This window comes from Micromys minutus (assembly GCF_963924665.1).
Source record: "Micromys minutus genome assembly, chromosome: 1".
NCBI classification, from domain to species: domain Eukaryota; kingdom Metazoa; phylum Chordata; class Mammalia; order Rodentia; family Muridae; genus Micromys; species Micromys minutus.
The window spans coordinates 30,492,559-30,518,629 of NC_137969.1; the positions used below are offsets into that span (position 1 = coordinate 30,492,559).

The 26,071-nt window shown below is 48.4% G+C and overlaps 2 protein-coding genes across 3 annotated transcripts; one reads left to right on the top strand and one right to left on the bottom strand.

The window, feature by feature from the left end:
- Window positions 1–5,915: 5,915 nt before the first annotated feature.
- On the top strand, window positions 5,916–19,664 carry DBNL (drebrin like). 2 transcript variants are annotated; one of them, XM_080928384.1, is made up of 13 exons: window positions 5,916–6,053; window positions 10,546–10,601; window positions 12,181–12,293; window positions 12,868–12,942; window positions 14,015–14,161; window positions 15,179–15,256; window positions 15,442–15,593; window positions 15,728–15,779; window positions 16,055–16,148; window positions 16,492–16,587; window positions 16,687–16,796; window positions 17,578–17,683; window positions 18,015–19,664. In XM_080928384.1, exons 1-13 carry the CDS (start codon window positions 5,971–5,973, stop codon window positions 18,152–18,154), a joined length of 1,302 nt encoding a protein of 433 aa, XP_080784510.1. In that variant the 5' UTR covers window positions 5,916–5,970; the 3' UTR covers window positions 18,155–19,664. The 2 variants fall into 2 exon arrangements, with proteins under 2 accessions (XP_080784510.1, XP_080784511.1); XM_080928385.1 differs by having other exon boundaries at window positions 15,731–15,779.
- A 16-nt stretch (window positions 19,665–19,680) lies between these two features.
- On the bottom strand, window positions 19,681–21,720 carry PGAM2 (phosphoglycerate mutase 2). The gene is made up of 3 exons (XM_080928403.1): window positions 21,254–21,720; window positions 20,979–21,159; window positions 19,681–19,878 (listed from the first exon to the last, which is right to left on the bottom strand). The coding sequence occupies exons 1-3, from the start codon at window positions 21,665–21,667 to the stop codon at window positions 19,712–19,714; spliced, it is 762 nt and encodes a 253-aa protein (XP_080784529.1). The 5' UTR covers window positions 21,668–21,720; the 3' UTR covers window positions 19,681–19,711.
- Between the last annotated feature and the right edge of the window lie 4,351 nt (window positions 21,721–26,071).

Below are 26,071 nucleotides of genomic sequence, written 5' to 3' on the forward strand. Positions count from 1 at the left end.
TTTTGAGATTTTTTAATTTTGTGTGTATGGATGTTTTGCCTGCATGAGATTTCCTGGAACTAGAATTACAAAGGGTTGTTAGGTGCCATGCAAGTACTGGGAATTGAACATGGGTCCTCAAGAAGAGTAGTCAGTGCTCTTAACAACTGAACCATTTCTCCAGTTCCCAGTGTTTGCTCTTCTAAAGATTATCTTCAATAAGTCTTTTAGTTCATGAGGTTTTTTTTTTTTTTTTAAGTACAGAATAGAGTTTATTCAGGTCATAGGAGAGTTAAGTTAAGAGTTAAGAGGAGAGTTAAGAGTTAAGAGGCAGAGAGAGAAAGAAGGAAGTAGAGGAGTAGAGGCTGGCCATGAGCATGTGGAGAGAGAGGGGGGAAGGGAAGGGGAAGAGGAGGGGTAGGGTTGGGAGAGCAAGAGAGCCAGGAGGCAAGAGAGGCCAAGAGTCATGAGGTATTTTAATCTAAAGAGATTAGTATAGAAATTTTGTTTCAGAATTTTTCTTGAAGTCTTTATAAATCTGATTTCCTTAGTGAAGTTTCCCCATAGCGATCAAAGTAAGTTTAAACTGACTGGATCTGAAGAATTCTGCTCATTTGTTTTGGTGGTGGTGGTGTTTGAGACAGGGTCTCTCTCACTGAGTAGGCCTGTCTGGCCTTGTCCTCCTACCTCTGCCTCTCAATGCTGGGATTACAGTGCACCACTTTATCTGGCTTAAACTGTATTTAACATTTAGTAGGAGCTGTTTTAGATAGCTAGAACTATTTCCTCAGCTCAGGATCCTCTAACTACCACACAGTTCTAATCTGCTGTTGTATGGTGTCAGTTCTCGTCACATGTGAAGGTAAATACACATACGGATAGAGCCCTCCCTAGGTACCAGCCATGGTCCATGAGCTTTCATAGACTTGTCCAGTCCTCCCAGCAGCCCCACAAAATAGATGGTGTTTCATGGTAATCAGTCAAGGGAGCTAGTACACAGGTGACCCAGCTGTAGAAGGTCTTGTGGATTCACAGACTATGCCACCATTCTGGAGTTTTGTGTGCCCTGGAATATTCCAAGCTGAACTTCCACATCCTGTATTCATACTGAAGGCCATGGGAGAGAAAAGATACGGTGTGCATTATTGCATGTCCCACCTCAATTAGTTATGGAGGAGCAGCAGGAATCACCACGCTAATAGGTTACATCATGCCTGAAGTGCTGCTTTTCCAAGGAAGCCTTTGTTTCACTCATCCATCAACCCTAGATGCACGTTCCCTCTCTTGTCCTCTGTTCCACACTGAAAGGATAATCATTTCAAGTAAGGTCGTTGCTCGCTTTGCTTTTTTCTTCTAGGTACAACAGACTAGCAAGAGAGTGGACTCAGAAATATGCTTTGTAAGTGCCTCAAAGGCTCCATGGGGGACCCTGTCCAAGAGAAGCTTGCCAGGCAGAGTGGCCTTCCTGTGATGCTCTGAGCTACTGACTAAGGCACTCACGGAACATCCTCTGTCCGCGCACGTGTTGGCACTCACTCCTCTGGCTGCAGCACGTTGGTGCCATTTTCAGCCATTGTAACCTTGGCAGCACCACACCTTTGATGCCAAATTAGCAACCATTGCTATGAGCTGCAGTCTTCCTGGTTCCACCAGACTTTATCTAGGCTCCAGTCTGTCTGCTTGTCTCTGGGGAACCAAGCCATGCATGCCTCCCGTACTTGTCCTCACTTGTCCTCACACGGTGCCACCACTCACAGGGACCCCGTCTGCTCCCTGACCACATGCCCTTTGCCTTTAGAGCACAGTGCTTTCCTGGGCTTCTTCCTATTCTGTCTGCCAGAGTCTGCCACAGAACCATATTCTCAGGAGTCTGAGTGCATCCTGGAGGCTCCTGGAAATTAGAACAGCATCACCTGAAAGCCGTCTCCCAGCGCCTTCCTCTGTAGTGCTGTATACTGTGTTTCTCGCCTCAGGAAATAGCAAGCGAGGAGACTGGCATTTAAAGCATGCAACGCCCCAACAAATGATGGAATTCTCAGACATGGGGAGATTTGGGTTATGCTTTGTATGTAATGCGGCTTCCTCTACCCTCTTCCCCCTGGACACTTAACATGAAGTTCAAGCATAAGCCAACAAACAGACTGGAACACAAGGAAGGAGAGGAACTTTAAATGGAAATAAAGGGAGATTCCTTCAGAAGTGACAACTGACATTTACGTCTCCTTTTTTCTTTTTTCAGAAAATAAACTTAGCAGGTTCTTCAGAGATGTGATTAGGCTTTAACTATTTGGCTTCTTCTGTTGGCTTTCTGGTGCAGCACACGTATTAAGAGTTCAGAGCTTTGAGGTTAATTACCTAGGAAAATACAAGGGTGAGTGCATCTCCGTGTGTAAAAGAATTATTTTTTGTTTTTGTTTTTAAAAGGTTTTTTATGTAGCCTGAGCAGGTCTTGAAGCCTCGTGTCTCAAGTCTTCTGAAAGCTGGGCTTACTAGCATGTGCCACCACATCTGGCCAGGAAAGAAATTTCTAGAAAGGACTACAAAGAGGGGGGGGAGATCCAAAGAGTTTACAAGGAGGGGTCTTTTTTTTTTTTTTTTTTTTTTTTTTTTTTAGATGAGCTTTCACAATACAGTCCAGGCTGACCTAAGAGATTCGTTGGCATGGGGAGAACAGGTATACCCATAACACCAAGCCTTAACTCAGTCTTCTGACTTGGTTATAAAGCTGGTCTGTTTCTTAGGGAGCGGATCAGAAAGGGGTGAGAAGAGAAAAACTCTGCCACTAAACAACCAGGTTAGGCCTTTGAGAGCAAGGAAGAAGTCTGCAGATCTAACACTTGAGAATCAGCCAAAGGAGATTGGTTTGCTTTAAAAACATGTAGCTGGGCATGGTTACCCATACCCATAACCTCAGGATGCAGGAGAAAGTGGAGGAAGGAGGTTCAAGGCTAACCTCAGCCACATAAGACTGTCCACGACAGAAGTTACCAGTACGTGAGAATTCTTCAGCAAAGCCTTGCATCTGCCCCCCACATTTAAGATTTCCTCACCACAGTCTCTTTGGGTGCTCAGTCTTCTTTCCTTGCTTCTCAACCTATTGAGAGTTTCTCTTTAAATTCCTGCTTTTTAAGAATTTTCTACTGAAATATTCTGCAAAGCTGTTACCATGTGCTCTCTCCCAAGCTACAACACCATGTGCTCTGTGAAGTCATATACTTGAGCTCAGCAGCATTTTGTAGATGATAACCTAGCCAGGGCACGGTTTCACATCAAGGTCAGCAGAGGGGAAAGTCCTCAACCAACATGGTGTTAGTGTTCTAGGCATCCATACTTAAATCTTTCAAACATAGTTTATTGTTGCAATATTCTCTTCAACCCAAATCCCCAATTTGTTACAATATCCTCTTCAACCCAAATAAACCCATTCAATGAAAACACAACTCAGTGATTAGGAACACAAGCTGCACATCTATATTGGGCAGATTTACCACTACACTCTCTATCCCCTCCTAGGAGATCCCTTATCACTTGCCGTTAACTCTCCACCTGTTCCCTTTCCTTCCTCTCCTTTCCCCTCTGACTCCTCCTCTTCTGTTTTACTCCCTGACTCTTCCTCTTCCGTTTCCTCTCCTTTTTCCCACCTCCTCTCCCTGTCCAATCGTGTATTGACTTAACATAAATCTACAGTTTATAACTCCACAGTCTCCAAGCCAGGCCTCTCTACTGAAGAATAAGTAAAAGAGAGAGTAAAAGTTTAGCCCTCTGATGTCCCCGTGTAAATTTTCGCTGACTGCAAAGCTGAAATGAGCTTTGACACTCGCCAGATCACTTGGACAGTCTTGTGCTCAGGCAAATCCTTTGGAATCTCTGCCACTGAGAAGGGCACCTATTTGTCATGCCCCTAGGGCTCTGGTCAACCTGGGGAAAGATTCCTGAATCAAAAGTCTTGTTTTGAAAATAAACTATTGTGTGGGTGGTCCATGCCACCAACATCTATCTGTATATATACTGCCAAGTTCAATCCTAGGTCAGTAACTGAACAGCAAGCAGATCTGTAAAGACAACTGTGAGGTAATGTGATCTTCTTCCCCCTTAGTGGACCACAACGATTAGAGAGATGCATGGGTTTAAGTTGGTGGTTCTTAACCTATGGGTCACATATCAGATATCTTGTATATCAGATATACATTACCATTCATAACAGTAGCAAATTGCAGTTATGAAGTATCCAAAAGATAATCTTAATGGTTGGTGGTCACAACATGAGAAACTTTATTAGAGAGTCACAATATTAGGAAGGTTGAGAACACTAGTGTAAGTGATCTGTGAATAAAGGACTGCTGTTGAGGCTGTGGGGATGGCTCACTGGGAAAGTACTGCTTTTGCACTTGAAGACCTGAGTTCAAACACCCAGCAACTGCTTACAGAGTTGGGTTTGGCTCTGTATACAATGTCAGTGCTGTGGGCGGCTGAGACAGGAGGATCACTGTAACTGGCTACCAGCCCAGATCCAGGCTCTCTAAGGAACAGGGTGGACTATGAAAGAGCAGGACACTTGACATTGTCCTCTGGCCTCCAGCAGCACATTCTATGTATATACACCCACCCATGTGCATATACCACAATGTTACCTCTCTTGGAAAATTTGGGTTGCTAGATGAAGCTGGAGTTTCTTTATAAATACATTTTTGAGGCAGGGACTCACTTGTAGCCAGTAGTTTACTATGTAGACCAGGCTGGCCTTAAACTCATAGAGATCTACCTGCCTTTGCTTTCCATGTCTAGGGATTGATATGTGCCACCATGCCCATCTTATTTTATTTTTATATTGTGTGATTGTGCACCATGGCCATGCCTACTGCCAGCAGAGACTAGAATAGGGCTAGGACTGGAGTTACAAAGGGTTGTGAGCTGCCATATGGGTGCTAGGAATTGAACCTGGGACCCCTGAAAGAGCAGCCAGTGCTCTTAACCACCAAACCATCTCTCCATATCCCACCCCCTTTTGTGTCTGTCTTTGAGACTGGGTCACTAAATGTTCTGAAACTCAACTATGTAAACCAGGCTTGCCTCTGCCTCCCCAGTGCTGAGATTAAAGACATGAACCATCTAACCTGGCCTTCCAACGCCATATTTTAAATGTAACTTCAACCCCCACTGTTCTAGTTCATTTCTGTCGCTGTGATAAAATGCCCTAACTAAAAGCAATTTAGAGAAGCGATGGTTTGTTTTAGTTTACGACTAGATTATGGTCTCTCATAAGGAAGTTCAGGCAACTGTTTTGAAAGAGAACTGAAGCATAAAGCAGGTCTTCTTCACCCACTAGCGCATCAAGTATTTTATTTTACATTATTCAGATGGTCTAGAACTCAAGCTTCTGCCTCTTGCATGCTAGGATCACAGGCTCGTACCTCCACGACGGACACTGTAGTTTTTTTTTTTTTTTTTTTTTTTCTTTTCTTTGTGTTTTCCTGACAGGGCTTCTCTGTATAGCCCCTCGCTGACCTGGAATTTGCGCTGTACACCGTGCTAGGCTGAATTCGGAGATCCACCTGCTTTAGCTTCCCGAATGCTGGTGTTAAAGGCGTAGACCAACATGTCCGACTATCAGATTAAATTTGAGGCCTCCGAGCGCACATACAGGTTCAGGAATACACGTCTGGAGAGACCAGGAAATCTAAGTTTGCTCTCAAACAAAATACATTAACTAAAACAAGAATGAGAAAAGAATAAGCTTGGTGTTCTAACTTGAGCCGACACCCCACGGACGAGGACAAATAAACAGGCCCGCCTCTGGCGCATTTGAATTCACCAACAGACACCCCGCCTCAATTCTGGCTCGCAATTTCCCTACTTCCGCTTCCGGCCTCCTGGGCGTGGCTTCTGCACGTCAGAGGCGAGGCTTCCGGCCGCCGGGGCGGGGCTTCCGGCCGTCACTGGAGGCCGGCAGAAAGCTGAGGCTGCTGCATCGCTGAGACCGTGGGGCGTGCCATGGCGGTGAACCTGAGCCGGAACGGGCCGGCGCTGCAGGAGGCCTATGTGCAAGTGGTGACCGAGAAATCCCCGACCGACTGGTAGGCAGCAAGGCGGGGCCGGAGAGACGCTGAAGCGGGAAGGTGGAGGTCGCAGCGTGGCTGTAGTATTTCAGGATCACCTGTCCACCTCCCTGAAACCTAACGAGATGCTACCCCACCCTCGCCACCGCGGTCCTCCAGCGAGTATCCCCAAGCCTCTTCCCTGCCACCTAGTGGTTGGCTCTGCCCTGGGGAGTCTCTTGAAGGTCTCTGCCTGGTTGTGCTCTTTGCATTTCTGGGACTTTCCTGGACAAAGGGGTCCCGCGCAGTTCTCCAGCTCCCTAGAAGGCGGAAACCACGTTTTCTAAACCTTGAGTTAGGAATAGGCCATGAAAGCAGCATAAGAAGTGGGGTTGAAGTCATGAGCTCACCCAAGGCTCAGTCAGGGATGTTAGCGTTCTGGGTCCCTGGTTCTCTTAGATCACGGTTCTGACTTATAGAAAGAGGTCTGAAAATGGGATCCTGTCAACTGTATGAGAAAAGACTGCATCCTCCCACCACCACCTCAGGACATCGTCTGCTAGGCTGTCAGTGTATAGGTTTCATCCTGCAATTCGTTTTACTTGGGCATTACAGTACTGTGAACTGGGATCTGAAGTTTCCGGAATGACCCTGCTGAGCCCTCTTCAGCTTTCTGCTGCTTGCGTACCACCCGTCTACCGAAATTCTTTCACTTTCCGTTTACTTAGTGTGCTTCCATTAGCCAGTTTTTAGTGCTTCCGTTTCTGAGAAATAGGATGAGTCTGGCAGGTGAACAAATTCTGGGGAGTACAAACTGGACTTTGGAGTTCTGGTGGGACCACCACTATCCTCTGGTCAGCACTGAGGGGCGCCATACCGAGTTTGCCTTTGTTGAGCCTTCCCTGGAGACTTCCCCTATTGCAGGACTCTGACCAGCTATCTTCTAATCTACTGTGTTGTCTCTCCTCTTCATCTTTTGGCCCCTTAGTCTTCTCAGGAGCCATCACTGTTTGGGGAGTGATACCTCACAACCTAGCTAGCAGTGTACTTCACCCATGCTTATAATCCTTCCCTGTGCTAGCTTGCTAGCTTTTGAGACAGAGCCTTCACTATGTAGCTCTGACTGGCCTGGAACTCACTGTGCAGACCAGGTTGGCCATGATCTCACCGGTGTCTGTCTCCTGAGTGCACATTGAGCCTCCTACTAGAATCATCTGCTCCACTTTGGTCTGACATCCTGCCCCATCCACCCATTGTTCCTTCTGAAGGTGCAGAGCCTTCTCTTTCCCCGTTCAGTACATCGGCCCTAGCAGCCATGTTGCTGCCCAGCTTCCTGCAGTACTACATGCAGACGGTGCTGCCACTCCTGCTGAACGAGCCTCTGGCCTCCACCCTCATTGTCACAGCCATTTCAGTAGTTACTCAGCAAGCTTTTGTGGCAGGTCCCCACTCGCTAGCTGAGAAAATATCTGGGCCATCTTAACTTCCCTGCCCATCACTGCCGTGACTTCCTGTTGCATGCTGAGTAAAGCCCAGACTCAGGCCATGTCTGACCTGGTTCCTGTTGCCCCTCCTGCTTACTACTCTGGCCACACCTGTTGACCACCCTTGTACCAAAGTGTTTCTCTTCCTCAAAATTGCAAGCTAGTTCCTCATCAGACAGCTTTGGTGTTGCTGCTTCCCCTGCATGGGACATACTTATATATATCGTCTTGATTGGTTCTTGTTCTTCATGTCTCTATGCTAGGGTTGTCTTCTCAGAGACTCCTGAATTCCTAGTATGTGGACCACATGCATGTCTGGAGCCTTCAGAGGTCAGAAAAGAGGTGGAGTCCCCTTAAACTAAAGTTATGGTCACCTTGTCCTCTCTCCCAGTTTTATTTCCTTGCAATACAAATAAGGCACATGCTGGAAACCGTCATGAACTGTGTGTGTGTGTGTGTGTGTGTGTCCTTTATGTCTTCCCTACCATGGTCAGGTAGGCCTGTTTCTGTCCCTTTTACCTAACTATCATATGTTTTGATGGATGGATTAAGCCATGATAAAAAAGAGACTGTCAAAAAGAGGTAGTATTTAGTTTGGTAGTCACAAAAGGTTACACACAAAGCTGGTACCATGGCACAGTAGACAAGAATCATAGCTTTAGTTTCTCATCTATAATCCAGCTTCAGCCTCCTCCCAAAAGAGCTTGGCCTGCCCTGTGCTCATCTGGTTTCTTTTCACTCTGTGCGTACTTCTGTCCCTGACTGTACATTAGCATGTATGTTTGTGCCTCCATTGGAAGGTAGCTTCCGTGGTTCGGACCTTTCCGGGGTGGTTTGTAGCTTCAGTCCTGTCAGCATGCACATACCTGGAGAGTGACTGGATGCTTTCTTGCTGTACACAGCCCAGCGCACCATGCTTTATTTACGCTGATTTAAAAGAAGGGGTGGGGGGCTCTGTTGAAGGTAAGAAAAATACCCTGAACTGGAAATTTTATTTTGGGGTGGTGTGTGTATTATGTGTGCATGTGAATGTGTGAGTGTACATGTGCAAATGCATTCACAGAGACACACACACAAGTGTGTGGAGGCCAGAGGGTAGTGTCAGTTTTCCTTAGTCCATTTCTGCCTTGCCTTAGTTTTTTTTAAAGATTTGTGTGTATAAATGTTTGTCTTCATGTATGTATATGTATCATGTGCATGCCTGGTACCCCTGAAAGCCAGAAGAGCATGTGGGTTCCCCTGGAACTGGATTTACAGACAATTGTGTGTTGCCATGTAAATGATGGGAACCAAACCTAGGACCTCCTCTCCAGCCCCCCCCCCCTTCTTTTTAGATAGGGTCTCATTCTGCTAGACTAGGTAGCCAGGAAGCTCCAGGATCTACCTATCTGCCTCCCAGCATTGGGGCTATAAACACTGTCTGGCTGCACATAGGAACTAGGAATGGTTCTCTAGTCCTGAGGCTAAACTTCGCAAGCACTTTATCAACTGAGCCACCTCCTCAGTCTTGATAGGGTTTTGTTAATGTTGTTTTGTTTGAGCCGGAATCTTTCCATATAGTCCAGGCTGGCCTTAAACTTGTGATCTCTCTGCCTCTGCCCCTATCCCTACCTCCTGGTGCTGGGATTACCAAGCATTTACCACTCTGCCTAGTTTGGACTGAAAATCATTTCTGAAGGTGATTTCAAATACAACACAAGAGAACATGAGGTGAGGCTGGAGGTCTGCATCCCAGACACCAAGCAGGAAGGCTGCTGGGCCCCTTCTGTCTGCTGCTGCTTCTAGTCCCTCTGCCATGACTGCCAGGACTCATTACCAAGAGAGAGGGACTGGGTTCTTCCAGAGAGCTCTACCAACTCAGGCTGAGTGTCAGATGTGCCTCCCAAGTCGCTGTCCGGTTGGCTCGGGCTTCACTCTGGGGATCCCCTCTGTTCTGGGAAGCAGTGTCTCCTGTCCGCAGCCCTGCCTGGTAGGCCTGTCTCACTGACTCTGGACATGGCCCTGAGCAAGGCACTGACAGCCTCTTAGAACACAGTCTGGAGCTTCTGTCCACCTGCCTCTGAGCCCAAGAGACAACAGCCAGATTTGCTGTCACTTGAGTCTGTCACCTGTACCTCATGTCAGCCTTGCTAGGTGCAAGATTCATGCTAATGTCTGGGCCCTGTGTTGTGACCCCTCAGGTGCAACTTGTCTGAAGAGATGAACCACATCTTCAGGATCGCTCTCCTTTAGTAACCTTCATTCTGGTCCATGACTCACTGTTTCCTCACTACTTCTAAAGAACAAGCATATGAGCTAAAATCATCTCCAGAGTCTTATGAATAGTTATACACACCCATCTTCAAGTTAGCACATCAAGACTCCACTAGATGGAAATCATGCCTCTGGAAAACTGTTCATTTGAGGACTGGTGGATCTGTGGTCTTTTTATTTTTCAGATTTATTTATTATATATGAGTACACTGTAGCTGTCTTCAGACACACCAGAAGAGGGCATCAGATTTTATTACAGATGGTTGTGAGCCACCATGTGGCTGATGGAATTTGAACTCAGGACCTCTGGAAGAGCAATCAGTGCCCTTAACCATTGAGCCATCCCTCCAGCCCCGCTCTGTGTCTTAACTGGTACTCGGTGCTGTGTCATTGTCTACTTCTGTTGCTATATCTGCCTGGGAAAGTGCATGTTTTCCAGGAGAATCTCAAGACCGGAAGCCCTGCTGCTCTACCCTCAGGCTACAGAAGGCATGGCTGATACACACCCAGGAGGGCCCAGTGTAGGTGTTGAGACTCAGGAATATGAAGACATCCTTTGCCTTTTGAAATGTATATGCCTGAAAGCCAGCTGAGTGCTTTATTTTAGTGTGTAGAAGAGCACATAACTCTCCCCGAGTGTGTGTATGTATGTCCTTCCTCAGTCCTGCAGGTAGCCTCACAGCAGCCTGTTGGGTAGTCTCTGGCAATACGGAGCAGCTTGTGCCTGCTGTGGGTGCAGAGAAGGCGCAGAGCCCTGAGTGCTGCCGGCTGAGCCCACTTGTCTTTCTTTGCAGGGCTCTTTTCACCTATGAAGGTAACAGCAATGACATTCGTGTGGCTGGCACAGGAGGTGAGTATGAACCCAAACAGCAGTATCGTAGTGAGGTGACATAGGGAGTAGTGTGACTAACTGTGGGCCACCACAGCTGATGTTCAAGCCTCGCGGGAGCAGGAAGAGGACTCAGGTGCACAGGCATCTCCTTCCTACAGCTGACCCTTCCCCGGCTGAGTTTTCCTGCAGACCTTGTGCCAAGATGGCTCCATTAAGGGCTACTTCTGATCTGAATGCAGACTAGCATCGACCAGGGCCAGAGCCATGTCAGCCATGATACCCTGATGCAGTTCACATGTTTGTTAGAGAAAACATCTTTCTCTGGCTGGGCCAGGGCAGTGCTGCTAGGTAAGAAGCAGCCTGCTTTCCAAAAAACTCATGCGCAGCCCTTGTCCAGGGTACTGCACACTGAGGAAGCCAGCTTCGGAGCTGGTGCAGGTGGAGGCCCACATATATTCTCTGATTCTGTCCTGCCTTGGTTTCAGGCAACTACACCCAAGGGCCTGACCCTCATTAGGGAGAGGCCGTGCTGCTGCAAGTGGTCGTGAGGACCTTGATTTGGTGGTCAAAGTGTCTGTTCAGAAATACAGAAGAAATACTTTTGTCCACTACAGGGATAACCTGGCAAGTCAGCCGATCCAAAGATGCCTGAGATATGAGACAGGCCTGTCAGCTGAAACCCTTGATTCTTTTCCCTTGCTTGAAGCTAGCATGACTGTCGGTGGGGCCTACCTAACCACCCTCTACTCCAGCTCCAAGTGGATGCCCAGAACATGCTCTCTGCTCAGGCGAATGAGGGTGTGCTTTTAGTTACTATTGTTGATAGAAAAGTCCCTATCCACTATGCGCCATTCTTACTAATAAATCCTCTTTCTAGAATTATCACCAAATGGTCATTTCATGTGACATGGTAGGTGCCTGTGAGTTGCAGATATCAGCATTCCTAGCTTCCTGCTGACACAAAGCAGGACTCAGTTGCTCATCAGAATGCTGACCGCCCTAGGTTCTGTGGAACCCTGTAGCCAAAATGCCTGACCTGGCTTCTGCTTTGACCTGGGGAGTTTAGAGAGTGAAGCACAGGAAGAATAGCCTAGAGCAGCTCATCCTTCCCCAGCCACGAATGTGAGAGGTGAACTAAGTGGATAAAAAGTCGGATAAGCGTTAAAAAAAAAAGAAGAAGAAAAGGTAAATGCGATAGAAATAGCAACTTTAAAAAAATGTCTATTTCTCTCCTCAGTTTAGAGAAGTGGTTTAAAAAATAAGCAAACTGTCGTGGGCAAAAACAAAAAGGTACCTAACATGCTGGTCAGAAACGTACTGTCTTGGGTCCCACCAACTCTACTCAATCATCTGAGTGGGATTGAAGCCCAAGAATATGGTTGCATATTCATTTATCTATTTATTTGCTTACTGTTGTGGTGCGGGAGAATGAACCAGGACCTGATATGTGCCATCCAGACACCCTACCACTGAGCTGCACATTCATCCTCAGGAGTTTGATTTTAAACCTGGGTCCCAGAATGATTCTGAGGCAGTGGGGTGAGCACCAGTGGGCAGGGGTTGCCTCTGACCTCTGACCCTTCCCGTGACTCTGCAGAGGGAGGCCTGGAGGAGCTGGTGGAGGAGCTCAACAGTGGGAAGGTGATGTATGCCTTCTGCAGGGTGAAGGACCCCAACTCTGGCCTGCCCAAGTTTGTCCTCATCAACTGGGTATGTGAATTCAGCTCCTCTGATGCACTGGGGAAGTCCCTTGTCCTCTGTCCTTTGAACCTTGGGAACAGAGTGTTCTCCTATACCATTCAGTAGGTCAACAGACCTGTTAGCTGTAAACGGGTGAATGAGAGGAATAGACTGTTCATTGTGAACCAAGGAATAAATGGCTTTGCTTGGAATTCACCCTCCAAGCCCAGAATGGTTTCCTGAGAATGGAATAGAAATGATTAAAAAAAAAAAAATCCTGCCCTGTCCTCTTCCCAGTGATGGTTCTGGTGGAGCAGAGTGGGGTTGTGTTCCGGAGCGTTGGGAGTGTAGAGATAGGAGCTCCAACAGAATGTTTCCCCCTAGCTGGGGAACAGGAATGTTTGAGCAAAGCTCCCACGTGGGAAGCCAGCATACTTCTCAATCCTGAGCTTCTTTAAAAGCACGAGGATTGTGTGACTCGGTTGGAGAATGGCTTTGGCGGGGAGTGGGGAGTAGGGACGAGGGAGTATCTCTTAGGAGAGATAGGGAAACTAAAGTGGCTTTGGGGGAGGCCTGGTTCATGCAGTTTGTGCTTGTGTTGCAGACAGGCGAGGGTGTGAATGATGTGCGGAAAGGAGCGTGTGCCAACCATGTCAGCACCATGGCCAACTTCCTGAAGGTAGGAACTGAGCCAAGCCCTGCAGGGCCTTGAAGATCCAGTACTATAGATTCTTGGTCCAGGTGAACTGGACAACAGGGTATGGGCAGAGCCACCTCTGGCTGGCTTCACTGTGGGCAAGATAAGGACACTCCAGCACTGGCCGAGTGCAGGGGGACTGAGCCCTGGGTTCTGTTTTGTTATGATCATTCTGTCTGAGTGGTTTGGCCCCAAATGGTATAGCGACTCAAACCTTTAATCTCAGCACTCAGAAGGCTGAGGCAGGCAGATTCTTTGAGTGCCAGGCTAGTTAGGGCTACACAGTGAGACCTCTTGTCTCATAAAACTAAAAACAAAAAGGGGGGAAGGGGTGTTTAAGCAGCAGCAAGACTTGGAGGAAGGAACAAGCTGCCAGTGCCCTGCCCCGAGTATCCCTCTGACGTCCCATGTATCCTCTGATGCATCCCTTTCCTGCTGGTTATTACAACCTTTGTCACTCATGCCACGGCTGTAATTTTTTTTCCGGTTTCCAAGACACTTTTTATCACAATTTATAACTCAGTTTTCAACTGACTTTGCATTTCCTTGATTCCTGGCAAGAAGACTTGAGACTGGCTTCAATTTGTACCTACATGACTTTAGACATACCTTAGTCCTTCTGTCTGGTGGGTGACAGAAGCTTCTAAGCTTTTAGTTAAGTTTTAAGTTTTTATGCAGTGCTGAGATCAAAGACATCTTCTCATCTGCTAGCTAGGCAAGTACTCTGCTACTGAGCCTACATCCTCAGTGAGCTTCCAAGCATGTTAGATGTATAATGACAGTTAATGAGATCACAGGTCAGCTACCCGGAAAGGAATAGTGGAAGGTGCCTGAGCATGTATTGAATTCGGCAGGAACTATGTAACATCCACGGCTGGGGAGAGCAGGCCTGGTGGGAACTCAGCAGGAAGTGTATAAGATCCATGGCTGGAGAGAGCGGGGCGTGGTATCAGGAAGTATATAACATCCTTGGCTGAGGAGAGCAGCCCTTTGCTTTGGCCTGTCCTCTCCTAAACTTGCAAAGCTTGTGCTTTAAGTGCTGCTTCTGCTCCAGGGTGCCCATGTGACCATCAACGCACGGGCTGAGGAGGACGTGGAGCCTGAGTGCATCATGGAGAAGGTTGCCAAGGCCTCTGGAGCCAATTACAGCTTCCATAAGGAAAGCAGCTGCTTCCAGGATGTAGGGCCTCAGGCCCCAGTGGTGAGTGCTGTCCACCCATCACCTTTCTCCATGCCTGAGGGCAGGGACCAGAAATGTGATTTCTAATGCCTCGGTAACCAGTCCCTCCTGTTGGTATCTTTAGAGGGTAATCCTAAGCCTTGGTAGGCACCAACCCCACTGGCTTGGCAAAGGCCCTTCAGCAACTGTCTCCAGCTGAGATAGTCTACAAGGCTACAGTGTCTGCATGACTTGGACAGTTCCTGGTAGTAGCCATTGTGGAGAACTTCTGATGGCTTTATTGTGGAGCCTGAAACCACACAGGCATGCATTTCTGGCATCTGGTGGAGCTCATGGCTGCAAACCACTTATTAGTCATACAATTGGGATCCATGGTGATTCTCCGGGATGCTGTTAGCTGTCAGCTGTCAGAGCAGCAGCCTGCTTTAGAGCTGCCAGGATCTAGGATAAGAATCCTTTCCTCTGCCCATCAGCGAGGACCAGTCTCCACCATCGACACACGCGTTTGCACATATACACAGTGTTCTCAGGATGCCATGTCCTGCTGGCTGGTTTCCCTGGGCTTTTGTTTTTCAGATGTACTTTATTTTTATTTTATGTGTATAGGTGTTCTGCCTGCATATATGTACGTGCACTACATTTGTGCTGTGCCTGCAGAGAACAGAAAGGGGTGCGGGGTTCTGGAACTGGAGTTAAAGAGTTACTCCATGTGGGTGCTGGGAACTGAACCTGGTCCTCTGCGAGAGCAGTAAGTACTTTTAGCAGCTGAGCCATCTTTCCAGCTCTTGTTTTGTTTTTCTGAGACAGGGACTTGCTCCATAGGCCAGGCTGGCCTTGAACTCAAGAAGAACCTTCAATCTCAGCCACTTGGCTGCTCCTTGAATTTTTTTCTGAACATCTTACTGAGTCTCCTTGGTGGTGGTAGGCCAGGCTCCCTTGAGCCTACCAGGTGTAGTCTAGTAGCTTTCACCAGCTCTCTGGAACTGGCAAATCCCCTTAACCTGGCCAGACCTCTAGTGTGTACTGTGTTGTCTCTAGGGCTCCGTGTACCAGAAGACCAATGCCATGTCTGAGATCAAGAAAGTTGGCAAGGATAACTTCTGGGCCAAAGCGGAGGTGAGTGCTGCAGTAGTGGGGGAGGCACACTGACAGGCATCCTTCCGGGCTGTAAGTTAAGTCACAGGGCATGATGGGACCTAGTGGCCCTTCCTTGACCGTGGCCCTTCAGGGAACAAGTCCCTCGCAAGGGTGAGGCCAAGGGGGCTGGCTGCACATGGCTGAGTGAGCAGCTCCTCCTGCAGAAGGAAGAGGAGAACCGCCGCCTGGAGGAGAAGCGACGGGCTGAAGAGGAGCGGCAGCGGCTGGAGGAGGAGCGGCGGGAGCGAGAGCTGCAGGAGGCTGCCCGCCGTGAGCAGCGCTACCAGGAGCAACATGGATCAGCTGGACTCCCGAGGTTAGCCCACCCTGCACGGGGCAAGTGGTTACAGCTGTCCCCAGATGCTCACCTGCTTGAGAGGCAGGGCCACTAAGGGAACAGCGTGAGGAGCTCCTGAGGAGCCTCAGCTCCTCTCATTTCTGCCCTTCCAGCAGGACGGGTGAGCTGGAGCAAGAGGTGGTTTCAAGAAACAGACAGGAATGGGTGAGTTTTGAGACTTCTCTACGTGGACCTGGGCACTTTGCTGGTTTGGATCTGTCTTGGTCACTTGTTGAAATCCTTGATCTTGGATTGAAGGCTTAGCCTGAGGCACATTTCTGGCATTATCTGGCACAGTGGGGGAAGCCAGGACCAGCTCTGGGGAGAGGCCCTGTCAGCTCCTTGCTTCCTAGTCCCCATGCTACATCACCCCACACATTCTTAACGAGCTTGAGGTAGGAGCAGTCAGGGGTCAAGGCATGCTTCTGTGCTTCTCCCAGGAGTCTGCTGGGCAGCAGGCCCCACACGCACGAGAGATTTTCAAGCAGAAGGAAAGGGCTATGTCCACCACGTCCATCTCCAGCTCTCAGCCAGGTGAGATTCCTCTGAACCGGTCATACAGCAGGGGTGGGCTGAGGGGAAGCCAGAGTCCCATGCAGGGGCCTCCAATGCATGTATTAAAGGGTGACAAAGGATAAATGAGTAAGGAGAGCCACCTAGAATCCAGCTGTCCCTTCTTGCCCTGCAGTATGACCATTCTACACCACTCTGACCACTAAAGAACATAGGACTCTAGGCTCACAGATTTTTGACATAGTCTCACATTCTGGGGTCTTTACCTGTAGCCAGAGCCCTATTTTAGGTACACCTAGGCAGGTCTGTAGACTGCAAGGGGTGTGTCTGAAGTGATACACAAAGTAATTGCTGGATTTTTCAGGCAAGCTGAGGAGCCCCTTCCTGCAGAAGCAGCTCACTCAACCAGAAGCTTCCTATGGCCGAGAGCCCACTTCTCCTGTCTCACGGCCTGCAGCAGGCAAGACCTTTGTGACAGCCCTTGCATAGCCCCGGAAGGGAAGGATGCTTGAGGAGGGGAGTGTTGTTAGAAGGTCACAACCTGCTCTGTCCTTTGCAGGTGTCTGTGAGGAGCCGGCACCCAGCACTCTGCCTTCAGCCCAGACAGAAGACGAACCTACGTATGAAGTGCCCCCAGAGCAGGACACCCTCTATGAAGAACCACCACTGGTGGGTCCCTAATGGGGGATGGGGTGTAGACACAGGCCTGAGTTTCCTGTGGCACATTTTAGGGCACTAGGGGTGGGGTTGGGTTTTGTTTTGTTTTGGTCTTTTGTTTATTTTATATGTATGAGCATTTGGCCTGTATACATGTGTGTGTGTGTGTGTTTGTGTGTGTGTGATGCCTGTGGAGACCAGAAGAGAATATCAGATCTCCTAGAACTAGAGTTACAGTTGTGAGATACCATGTGGGTTGTGAGACCCAAACCTAGGTCCTCTGCAAGGCCCCAAGTGCTCTTGGCTACTGGACTGTCTCTCCAGCCCCTGTATTGCTTCTTATGGCCTTCAGCTGGAGAGCTCTTGACACAGCCCTTTGAGTGCAGGATTGTGGCCATGCACGGCATCATTCCGTTTTTTTTTTTTTTTTTTGGTTTTTTTTTTTTTTTTTTTTTTTTGTGGCACGGATGATAGAATCCAAGGCCTTGAGCATGGTAGGAAGTAGTCTGCCAGTGAGTGTGCTGTTGTTTGGCATGGAGCCATGCTATACTCCAGGATGTATGAGCCAGTGCTTCTGCTTGATTGATGGTAAGGTGCCTAGAGCTTGCACTGGTGTGCTGCCTTGCTCTTCTGGACCTTTGAGGTGAGAGCTATGCTACAAGTGTCAGGCAACAACAGCCCCTGACCCCAGCAGCCCTCCTGTATCCTGTGCCCTTGCTTCAGCCTCCAGTTTAATCTGACCACAGGAGAAGGCTGGGTCTGGTGTCATCCCATCTTTCTCAAATTCTGACAGGTACAGCAGCAAGGGGCTGGCTCTGGACACATTGACAACTACATGCAGAGCCAGGGCCTCAGTGGACAAGGGCTGTGTGCTCGGGCCTTGTACGACTACCAGGCAGGTAAGACCTCCCACCTGACCATCACAGAAGTGAAGATTAGGGGACAAGAGTGTGTATAGGGGCTTCATGGAGGTCAGCTCTAGAGGACGTGTGAGAGGGAAAGCCCTGGCGTGGCAGTGGCCTTGCAGCAACGGCCTCCAGTTAGCTGTTCGCCACCTGTGGGCAGAAATCTCTTCCTTTCAGGTCTTGTCAGAGGTGAACCTTCCTGAGGGGAGGCCTTGGGGAATGGGCTGGGTTTCTGCAGGAAAGGCAGGAAAGGCAGGCCTCCCTGGGAGCAGCTGAGGGGTGTGGCAAGGCCTGGGATGCCATGCTGTGACTTCCCTTCCTGCAGCTGACGACACAGAGATCTCCTTTGACCCTGAGAACCTAATCACAGGCATCGAGGTGATTGATGAAGGCTGGTGGCGTGGCTATGGGCCTGATGGTCACTTTGGCATGTTTCCTGCCAACTACGTGGAGCTCATAGAGTGAGGCGGAGACCTGTCATCCTTCACCGCAGTGGCTTCCTTGTGCCTAAGGAGGAGGCCTAAGAGTTAGCGTTTGGCCCTCTTCCAGGAATGGGACTTCAATGAGAACAAGGCTTTCTCTGCCCTGAGTGCTCCTGTTACCCCAGATGTAGCAGTATCCCACTGCTCCCCCAAATGCTTACCGCAGCCTCTAGGCCCTTCTGCCAGCCTTACACTTGACCCCGGTGGGAATGGCATATTGAGCCAAGCTTAACCTGTGACCAGCTCTGGATGACCTGTCCAGGGACAGCAGCACTGAGACAATGGACTCAGAGCAGGGACATCTGGGGCCACATTGTACATTTGCCTTTCTTTCTGTGTGGCTTCTAAGGGTGGTGGCTGCAGCTGTTTAGAGAGGGCCTCGGGAATCATGAGCTTAAAAGAGAATGGTTTTTAGGGAAGTCTTCACCAAAGTCAGAATAGAACATGGCGGTTTTAGCAGAGGGGAAGTTTTCTTATCAGAGGCTTCCCCACCTCTTTGAGATGACTTGAGTTTCCATCTCTGGGAATGTGCAAAATCAAAGACTTGCATCCTGTGGTCCATCTATTGTGTCCTCTACTGTCTCCACCCATCTATGTCTGATAAGCCATCTAATCAGTGTGGTGAGGCCCACAGCCCATCTGCCCTACTTGTGACCTGAATGGGGAAGAAATCCAAGCCTGGGCTCTGTATTTGCATCGTTCCTGAGTGTGTGCGTGTGCCCACACATATGTGCCCTCAGACAGACTGTTTAGCCTCCTACAGGAAGTATAAATGAGCAGGCATGGTGGCACATGCCTGAAAATGTCGGCACACACAGGCAGGTGGGTCTCTTGAGTTCAGGGCCACAAGCCCAGCTTGGTGTGCGTAGTTCCTGGGCAGCCAGGGTTAAGAGGTGTATGAATAGCTAATGTTGGAGCCTTCGTGCATTTCAGTTCAGAAGGGGCCACTGCTACAGTTTTTTCCAGGAACCTCTGCAACAGAGCCCAGCACTCATCTGATGAAGATGCTGAATGGACAGGCTTGACTTCAGACTTACCACTGGCAGCCCCTGACCCTGTCAGGCAGCTGTCGAGGCATTGTGAAAACAGCCATGGCGGCCCTACGAGCTTATGCTGTTGCAGGCTTAGTCCATTAGGTTTGTCCTGCCCTGAAGGTACATTTAACTCGCCACTTAAGAGGTCACAAAGATAGCAAAAACCCACCCCAAAGGAGAAGTTGGCCAGAAGCTGTACTTCCTGTTCCTCAGGGAGAAGGCCAGATTCCATTGCTTTTGTCCCTCATAAAACCAAGTGATTCTCTAGTTCTAGGGTCACTATGGGGGTTGGTCAAACAACAAAGGGTGTACAAGGTCCTGATTCACCCCCAGTAGCCTGGGATGGGTACTGGGCTTCTTGTACCCATAGATGGTGACTTGGGGATAGCAGTGACCTAGACCAAGGAGGTCCTGTGACTGACTAAAACCTAACTTGGGTAGACCAAGCCCAGCCATACTAAACTTGGCACTGTGCTTCAGAAGTAACTTTATTGTCCCCCACACCTTCACTTCGCCTTTCCCTGGGCAGCAACAGCTTCCATGGCCTTCCGAACTGTCTCTTCGTCTCCCAGGAACCTCATGGGCTTGGTGGGCTTCAGTGCCTGGTCCAGCTCATACACAATGGGGATTCCAGTGGGCAGGTTCAGTTCCATGATGGCCTGGTCTGACATCCCTGAAGTGGAGGAACAATGTTTTCAGCCCCTTCTACTCAATTCATACAGAATGGCTCCTGTGGCCCATGGTGCTGGGATGCTGCCAGTTAACCCATCCCTGAGAGCAAGGCCACAAAAATGTACCTAAAGGTTAAGGGAGAGCTGGCTACAGAAATAGCCCAACAGACAAGAGCATCCTCCATGAACAGCTGTGACCTGAGTGGCCACACACATGCTTTCAGCCCAGGGTGAGTGGGCCAGGCTAAAGAGGGTTTGGGAGAATGACATTTGGTTTCTAGAGCTTCTAAATTCTGAACTGGGGAGGAACAGGAAACCTGACCCACTGCCTGCTCCTGCAGCCCTGCCTGGAATAGCAGCTCAACCTTTGCTATTGCCATCACTTCTCCCCTACAACAAAGAGAACTCGGGAGTGGGGGAATCTTCCTCATGTTGCTGCTAGGAGCTGGAGAAGTGGATCATACCCCAACCCTTAGGATCCCAAAAGTCTAATGATTGTCCAGAATCAGATTAGGCTTCTGGTATCTTTAAGACCCAGTCGGTACCAGAATTGGTAATCTCCCTGACCACTATACCCCTCTTCCAGACCTGTCTGCCAGCCCTTGCTCCTTAGGAGCACCACTCCAGGCCTCAGATTTTAAGTTAGTTCCATGTCTCTGCACTCAGACTGCTTTTTTGCCTAGATCAGCTTTGTGTGGTGGATGGACTATGTATTGTAGCCCACACCTGAGGCAAAAGGACCTCAAATTAGGGCACTGTGTACATCTTGAGAGAAAAAGAAGAAATGCAGGCAGCACCAGGAGAGGCACCAAAAGTTTTATAACAGCTCAGGTGGCTTGGTTGAGCAGCAAGCCAGTACTTGGCGTTGATGCCCAGAGCTCTGGCCCTTTTCCCCAGTGGATGCCTTAAGCCTGCTCTACCTTCCATGGAGTGCCTCAGCTGTGCTATGCTGACTAAATTCACCACCTTTGTCATATAGCCCTGCATACTGGAACAACACACAGTATTCCACAATCAAGTTTTGAAACCCTGACATCTGTAAAATAACTGAAACGAATCAACCTCAGTGGTTTCTGTCTCACATCTTTACAGATGGCCTCACCTTCCAGATGTTTCACAATGCCTCGAAGGCTGTTCCCATGGGCTGCAATAAGCACTCTCTGACCAGCTTTGATCTTAGGTGCGATCTCCTCATTCCAGAAGGGCAGGGCCCGGGCAATGGTGTCCTTGAGGCTCTCACAGGTAGGCAGCTCCCCAGACTTCAGGCCTGCATAGCGCCGGTCCTGGGGACAAGGGCACAGGAACATGTCTGTTTGTTGACTGGGTAGCCCGCCCACCTGGGCTCCCAACCTTACAGCCTCCCAGCACCTGGCCCACCTTGCTGATGGAGGTGTAGTAGTTGTGTTTCTCATCCATAGGTGGTGGTGGGGTGTCAAAGGAACGCCTCCAGATCTTGACCTGCTCCTCCCCATGCTTTGCAGCTGTCTCAGCCTTATTGAGGCCCGTGAGGCCACCATAGTGCCGCTCATTGAGGCGCCAGGTACGTACCACAGGCACCCACATTTGGTCCGTAACATCCAGGATGGTCCAAAGGGTGCGGATAGCCCGCTTCAGCACCGATGTGTAGCAGATGTCAAACTCTATCTTGGCATCTTTGATGGCAGTGGCCCCCCTCTTGGCCTCCTCAGCCCCTTTCTCACTCAGTTCTGCATCAAACCAGCCACAGAAACGGTTCTCTTGGTTCCATAAGCTTTCACCATGTCGAACCATCACTAGGCGGTGGGTGGTCATGGTGGCAGGGGACACAGGAGCTCCAGGTGACAGCTACTTGCTTAGCCCCTTAGGCTTTATAACAGTTTGCCCAGCCCCCACCCCAGCCCTAACTGCCAATCAGCATTCCAGGAGGTGCAGGCGGAGGCAGCAACCAGTAGCAGGACTGGGGGTGGGGTGCAGTCCAAGAGCTGGGCTTAAAAATAGTCCCACAAAATCATCAGCTCAGATGACAAGCCCATAACCAGCTGGCACCTGGTACCAAGCCACATGGGGCTGCAGAACTGGACCAGGGTGAAGGGCAGAAGTCAGTCCTGGGGGGTGTTCTCCAGATGGAAACACTCTGATCTGACCGCAGCAGCTTTCAGTCACCGGCAGCCGTTTCCTGATCAGGTAGAAACATAGCTATTCCAGGCCTGTTTCTGATATATCCATATATTTAAAGACAGGGTTTGAGTGACCCAAGCTGCAATCTTTCCCTTAGCCTCTTCACACAATTAAGGCAAACAAAGCATGTCTCAGGAAGAAATCTAGCCTAGTGTCAAGGTAAAGTGTGTGTATAAGACACAAATACAAAGAGGTCAGTGTATACATAAATAAATAGGTGTGTCCGCAACAAACGACTATTCTCTGCCCAGCGCCTGTCTCAGCATCCATGCGTTGTCTGTTAGTGAGACTGGAAGTGAGCATACAATTTTTACCAGAAGGGTACCCCCATCTCCAGCCCACTAAGTGGCCTGGCTGTGCTCAACTTGGTAGAGAATTCTTTAGGCTGGAGGCCCTCTTCAAGCTCCTGATCACCTGCCTCCCTGGCAGGACCCTCTCCTGACTTCCATGGGTCGCCACTAGGAGGGCCCTTTGGTAGACAGGAGAAAAAGTCATGGAAGAAATATAGTAGGTACCGGCCCATGGCTTTGGGGAGAGGTCCAGCCTTGTGGAGGACAGCACCAGACACACACACACACACACACACTCACACACGTTGGATTGGTTTCCAGAACAATCACAAAAGAACTCTCTGGGTTCCCTTGTTGAGCCTGAGCTGTCATCCAAGCCAGGTTCACCCCTCCAAGCTGAGACCCGCCTTGGAAAGAAAATAGGATTCATGGCACCTGCAAGCCCTACCTAGAAACACACATACGCTGAATTAGTTACAGGGCACATGCATCCCTTCTCCAGGGCCCAGGGATAGGTTGAGATGGGATGAGCAGCATGGGGTTTAGAACATCTGCATCTGAGCTTGGGGAACAGATGTCATACCCACACACCTTCCTGCATCCTGCATCTCCCACCAGAAAGAATGGGTGGCTGATGGGAGCCTTGAACTCAGGGAACTCTCCATGCTGGTCCCCTGAAGACCACATGAGTTGGTACACAGAGAAGGCTCTGTAGACCAACGTTGACCCAAGAATCTTAACAGGCTGTTAGAACTTCTGCAGACCTCGGGGCTTGCACATGGACCCCATCGCTGCTCTGTGCCCTTTGTCACACTAGGAACTCCCACTGTATTAGCTAACCCTGACTGTGGGCCCTCCCTGTAGGGTGCACGGCTCACTCCTCAGTGTTTTCCTAGCTCAACTAGGTATCATCTGGGGAGCTGTCTTTTCCTGTGCACTCTTCAAAGCAATTGCTTCTCTCCTCCACCTCCTGTCATGCCCTTTCTTCCTAGCACCTGGCGTTAGTCACAGTAGGCTTGTCCAGCTGTGCTGTCATCCTGACCTTTGGGGCCCACAGCCAGCACACTTGCCTAGGAACCAGAGAGGGCAACAGCATCCAACAAAGACAAGGCCAGGTATAAACACCTAGGAACACCTTAGACGTCATAATGCAGCTGCCTAGGCCCAGGGCAAAAATACAAACATGGACAGCCAAGACAATCTGCCACCACCAGTGACAGAAATCAGGAAAGAAAACTTTTTAGAACTGAATTAAAATGAAGACACAACATACCCCAATCTATAGGACACAATGAAGACAGTTCTAAGAAGCAAATTCAGTGCACGTAAGTGCCTCCTTGAGAGAGAGACAGACAGACAGACAGGGAGGGGAATTTCATATTAGAAACTTAGTTATATACCTGAGAGGTCTAAAAAAAAATAAATAACTCCCCAAAAGATAAACAGAAAGAATAATCAAACTATGGCTTAAACTGATGCAGACAAAACAATGAAGAGTACAATGAAGAGTTGATTCTTTGAGAAAATGAGATTGGCAAACCCTAATCATCTAAAAGATGTAGAAGGAAGATTCAGATTAATACAATTAGGGATGGAAAAGAAAAGGGTCATTACCAAGTGTGGTGGCTCACACCTTTAATCCTAGAACTCAGGAGGCAGAGGCAAGTGGGTCTCTGTGAGTTCAAAGCCATCTGGACTACATAACAAGTCCAGGAAGCACAGAGCTTCAAAATGAGATCCTAACTTGAAAATAAATAAGAGAATATTAAAAAAGAGAAGGTACATTACAACAGACATCAAGGCAAACCAGAGAATGATGACATACTTTAAACATTTACTCCCCACCAAACTAGAAAACCTAAACAGTGGGTGTATTCTTGATATATATGACCTACCAAGGTTAAATCAAGATCAAATAAACAATTTAAATAGACTCATAATGTTTAATGAAATAGAAACCATAATTAAAAGTCTCCCAACTGATAAAAAAAAAGCCAAGAGTCAGATGGATTTGTCACAGAATTCTACCAACCCTTCAAATAACTAGCCACACTCTTCAAATTGTTCCACAAAATAGAAACTAGAGGAAAATTCCTTTTATATCACAATTACCCTGATACCTAAATTACACAAAAACCTAACAAAAGAAAGAAAGAAAATGTAGGCCAATATCCCTTATGAACATAGATGGAAATTTTCTCAATAAAATGCTTGCAGACCAACACCCCCTCCTGGAAAGAAAAAAAAACAAAACAAAACAGGTCATAATAGTGCATGACTTAGTCAGAGCACATGGGAGGTAAAGGCTGGTGAATCTTTATGAGTACAAGGCCAGCATAATCTAGTTATGGGATTCTAGGATAGCCAGGGCTACATAAAAGAGAGATCCTGTCTCAGAAGGAGAAGGAGGAAGAGGAGGAGAAGACAATGAAGAGGAAAATGATGATGATGATGATTATCCACCATGATCATGTGGCTTCATCCAAGAGATTCAGGGATGATTGGACATATATATGTAAACCAAGAAACATAATATACCACATTGAAGTGGAAACTTCTGGTGTCTTTGGAAAGTCAGTCATATCAAAGGGTGCTTTGCTAAAGCAGACACTTGAAGGAATGTTTCCCTGAAGCAGACACAGGTGAAAGGATGTTTTGCTGAAGGAAGCATGTGAAAGCATGCTTGTTGAGGGATTCTTCACTAACTACACACATGTATTGGTTCACCTTACATTGCATTGCTGAGCTCTCTTGTTTTGACACTATAGACAGAAACCAAAGAACTTCTCGTGAGGTTCTGGTGGCTTCTAGCCGCTTCTGTGGACTTGAGCCAGTTGGCAGAGTGATGTCAGCTGATACAGGTTCACATGGAATTTTCTAAGACAGACTCGCATGCTGAGGCAAGACCTGTGGAAGGTCATGTGATGTTTGGAGGGAGCATAAATAGGACTCAACGGAGAGTGGTGGGTTTGGCTTAGGTTAGCTGCAAAACACTTCACTGGTCTCTCATCTTCATCTCTGCTGATCTTGGGAAAGAAGCACAGCAGAGAACTTCTGGCATCTCGACTGATCTTGGTCGTGCCTGCCGACTCGTGCAGATCTAATGGAGGCTTGACTATTTCTGCTAGGTCATGCCACCGCTGCTGATTCATGTTTGCTGCCCCAACACTGTTGAACTGGACTGCTGGCATATTTGCCAATAGATCCAGCTGCCACTGCTGATTCCTGTGAACTGAACTGCTGATTTCCTGACAATACAGATTGGATTTGCTCTAAAGAGCAATTTCTAAACTGGTCTGCTCCCCCCCATATTCTAATAGCCTTTCTTTTCTACTACCTCTTTTGAGGAGTGGCCTAGGAAGGAGGTTACAGCATTTAAGAACCCTTATTAAACGTAGGTTTTGAAAATTTTAAGCCTAGCCCACATAAACAGACTAATAGACAAAAGCCACACACTCATCTCATTAGATGCAGAAAAGACCTTCAACAAGATCCAACATTCCTTTGTGATAAAAAACCGGAAGAGACTCTGGATACAGGAAAAATAACACAACATAATAAGTCAGTTTTCAGCAAGCCCATAGCCAGTGTCAACCTAAACAGAGAGAAACCCAAAGCATTTCTACTAAAGTTAGGAACAAGATAAGGCTGCCCACTCTCTCCTGCCTATTCAATATAGTACTTAAGGTCTTGGCTAGAGCAATAAGACACCTGGGGGAGATCAAGGGGATACAAACAGACAAGGAAG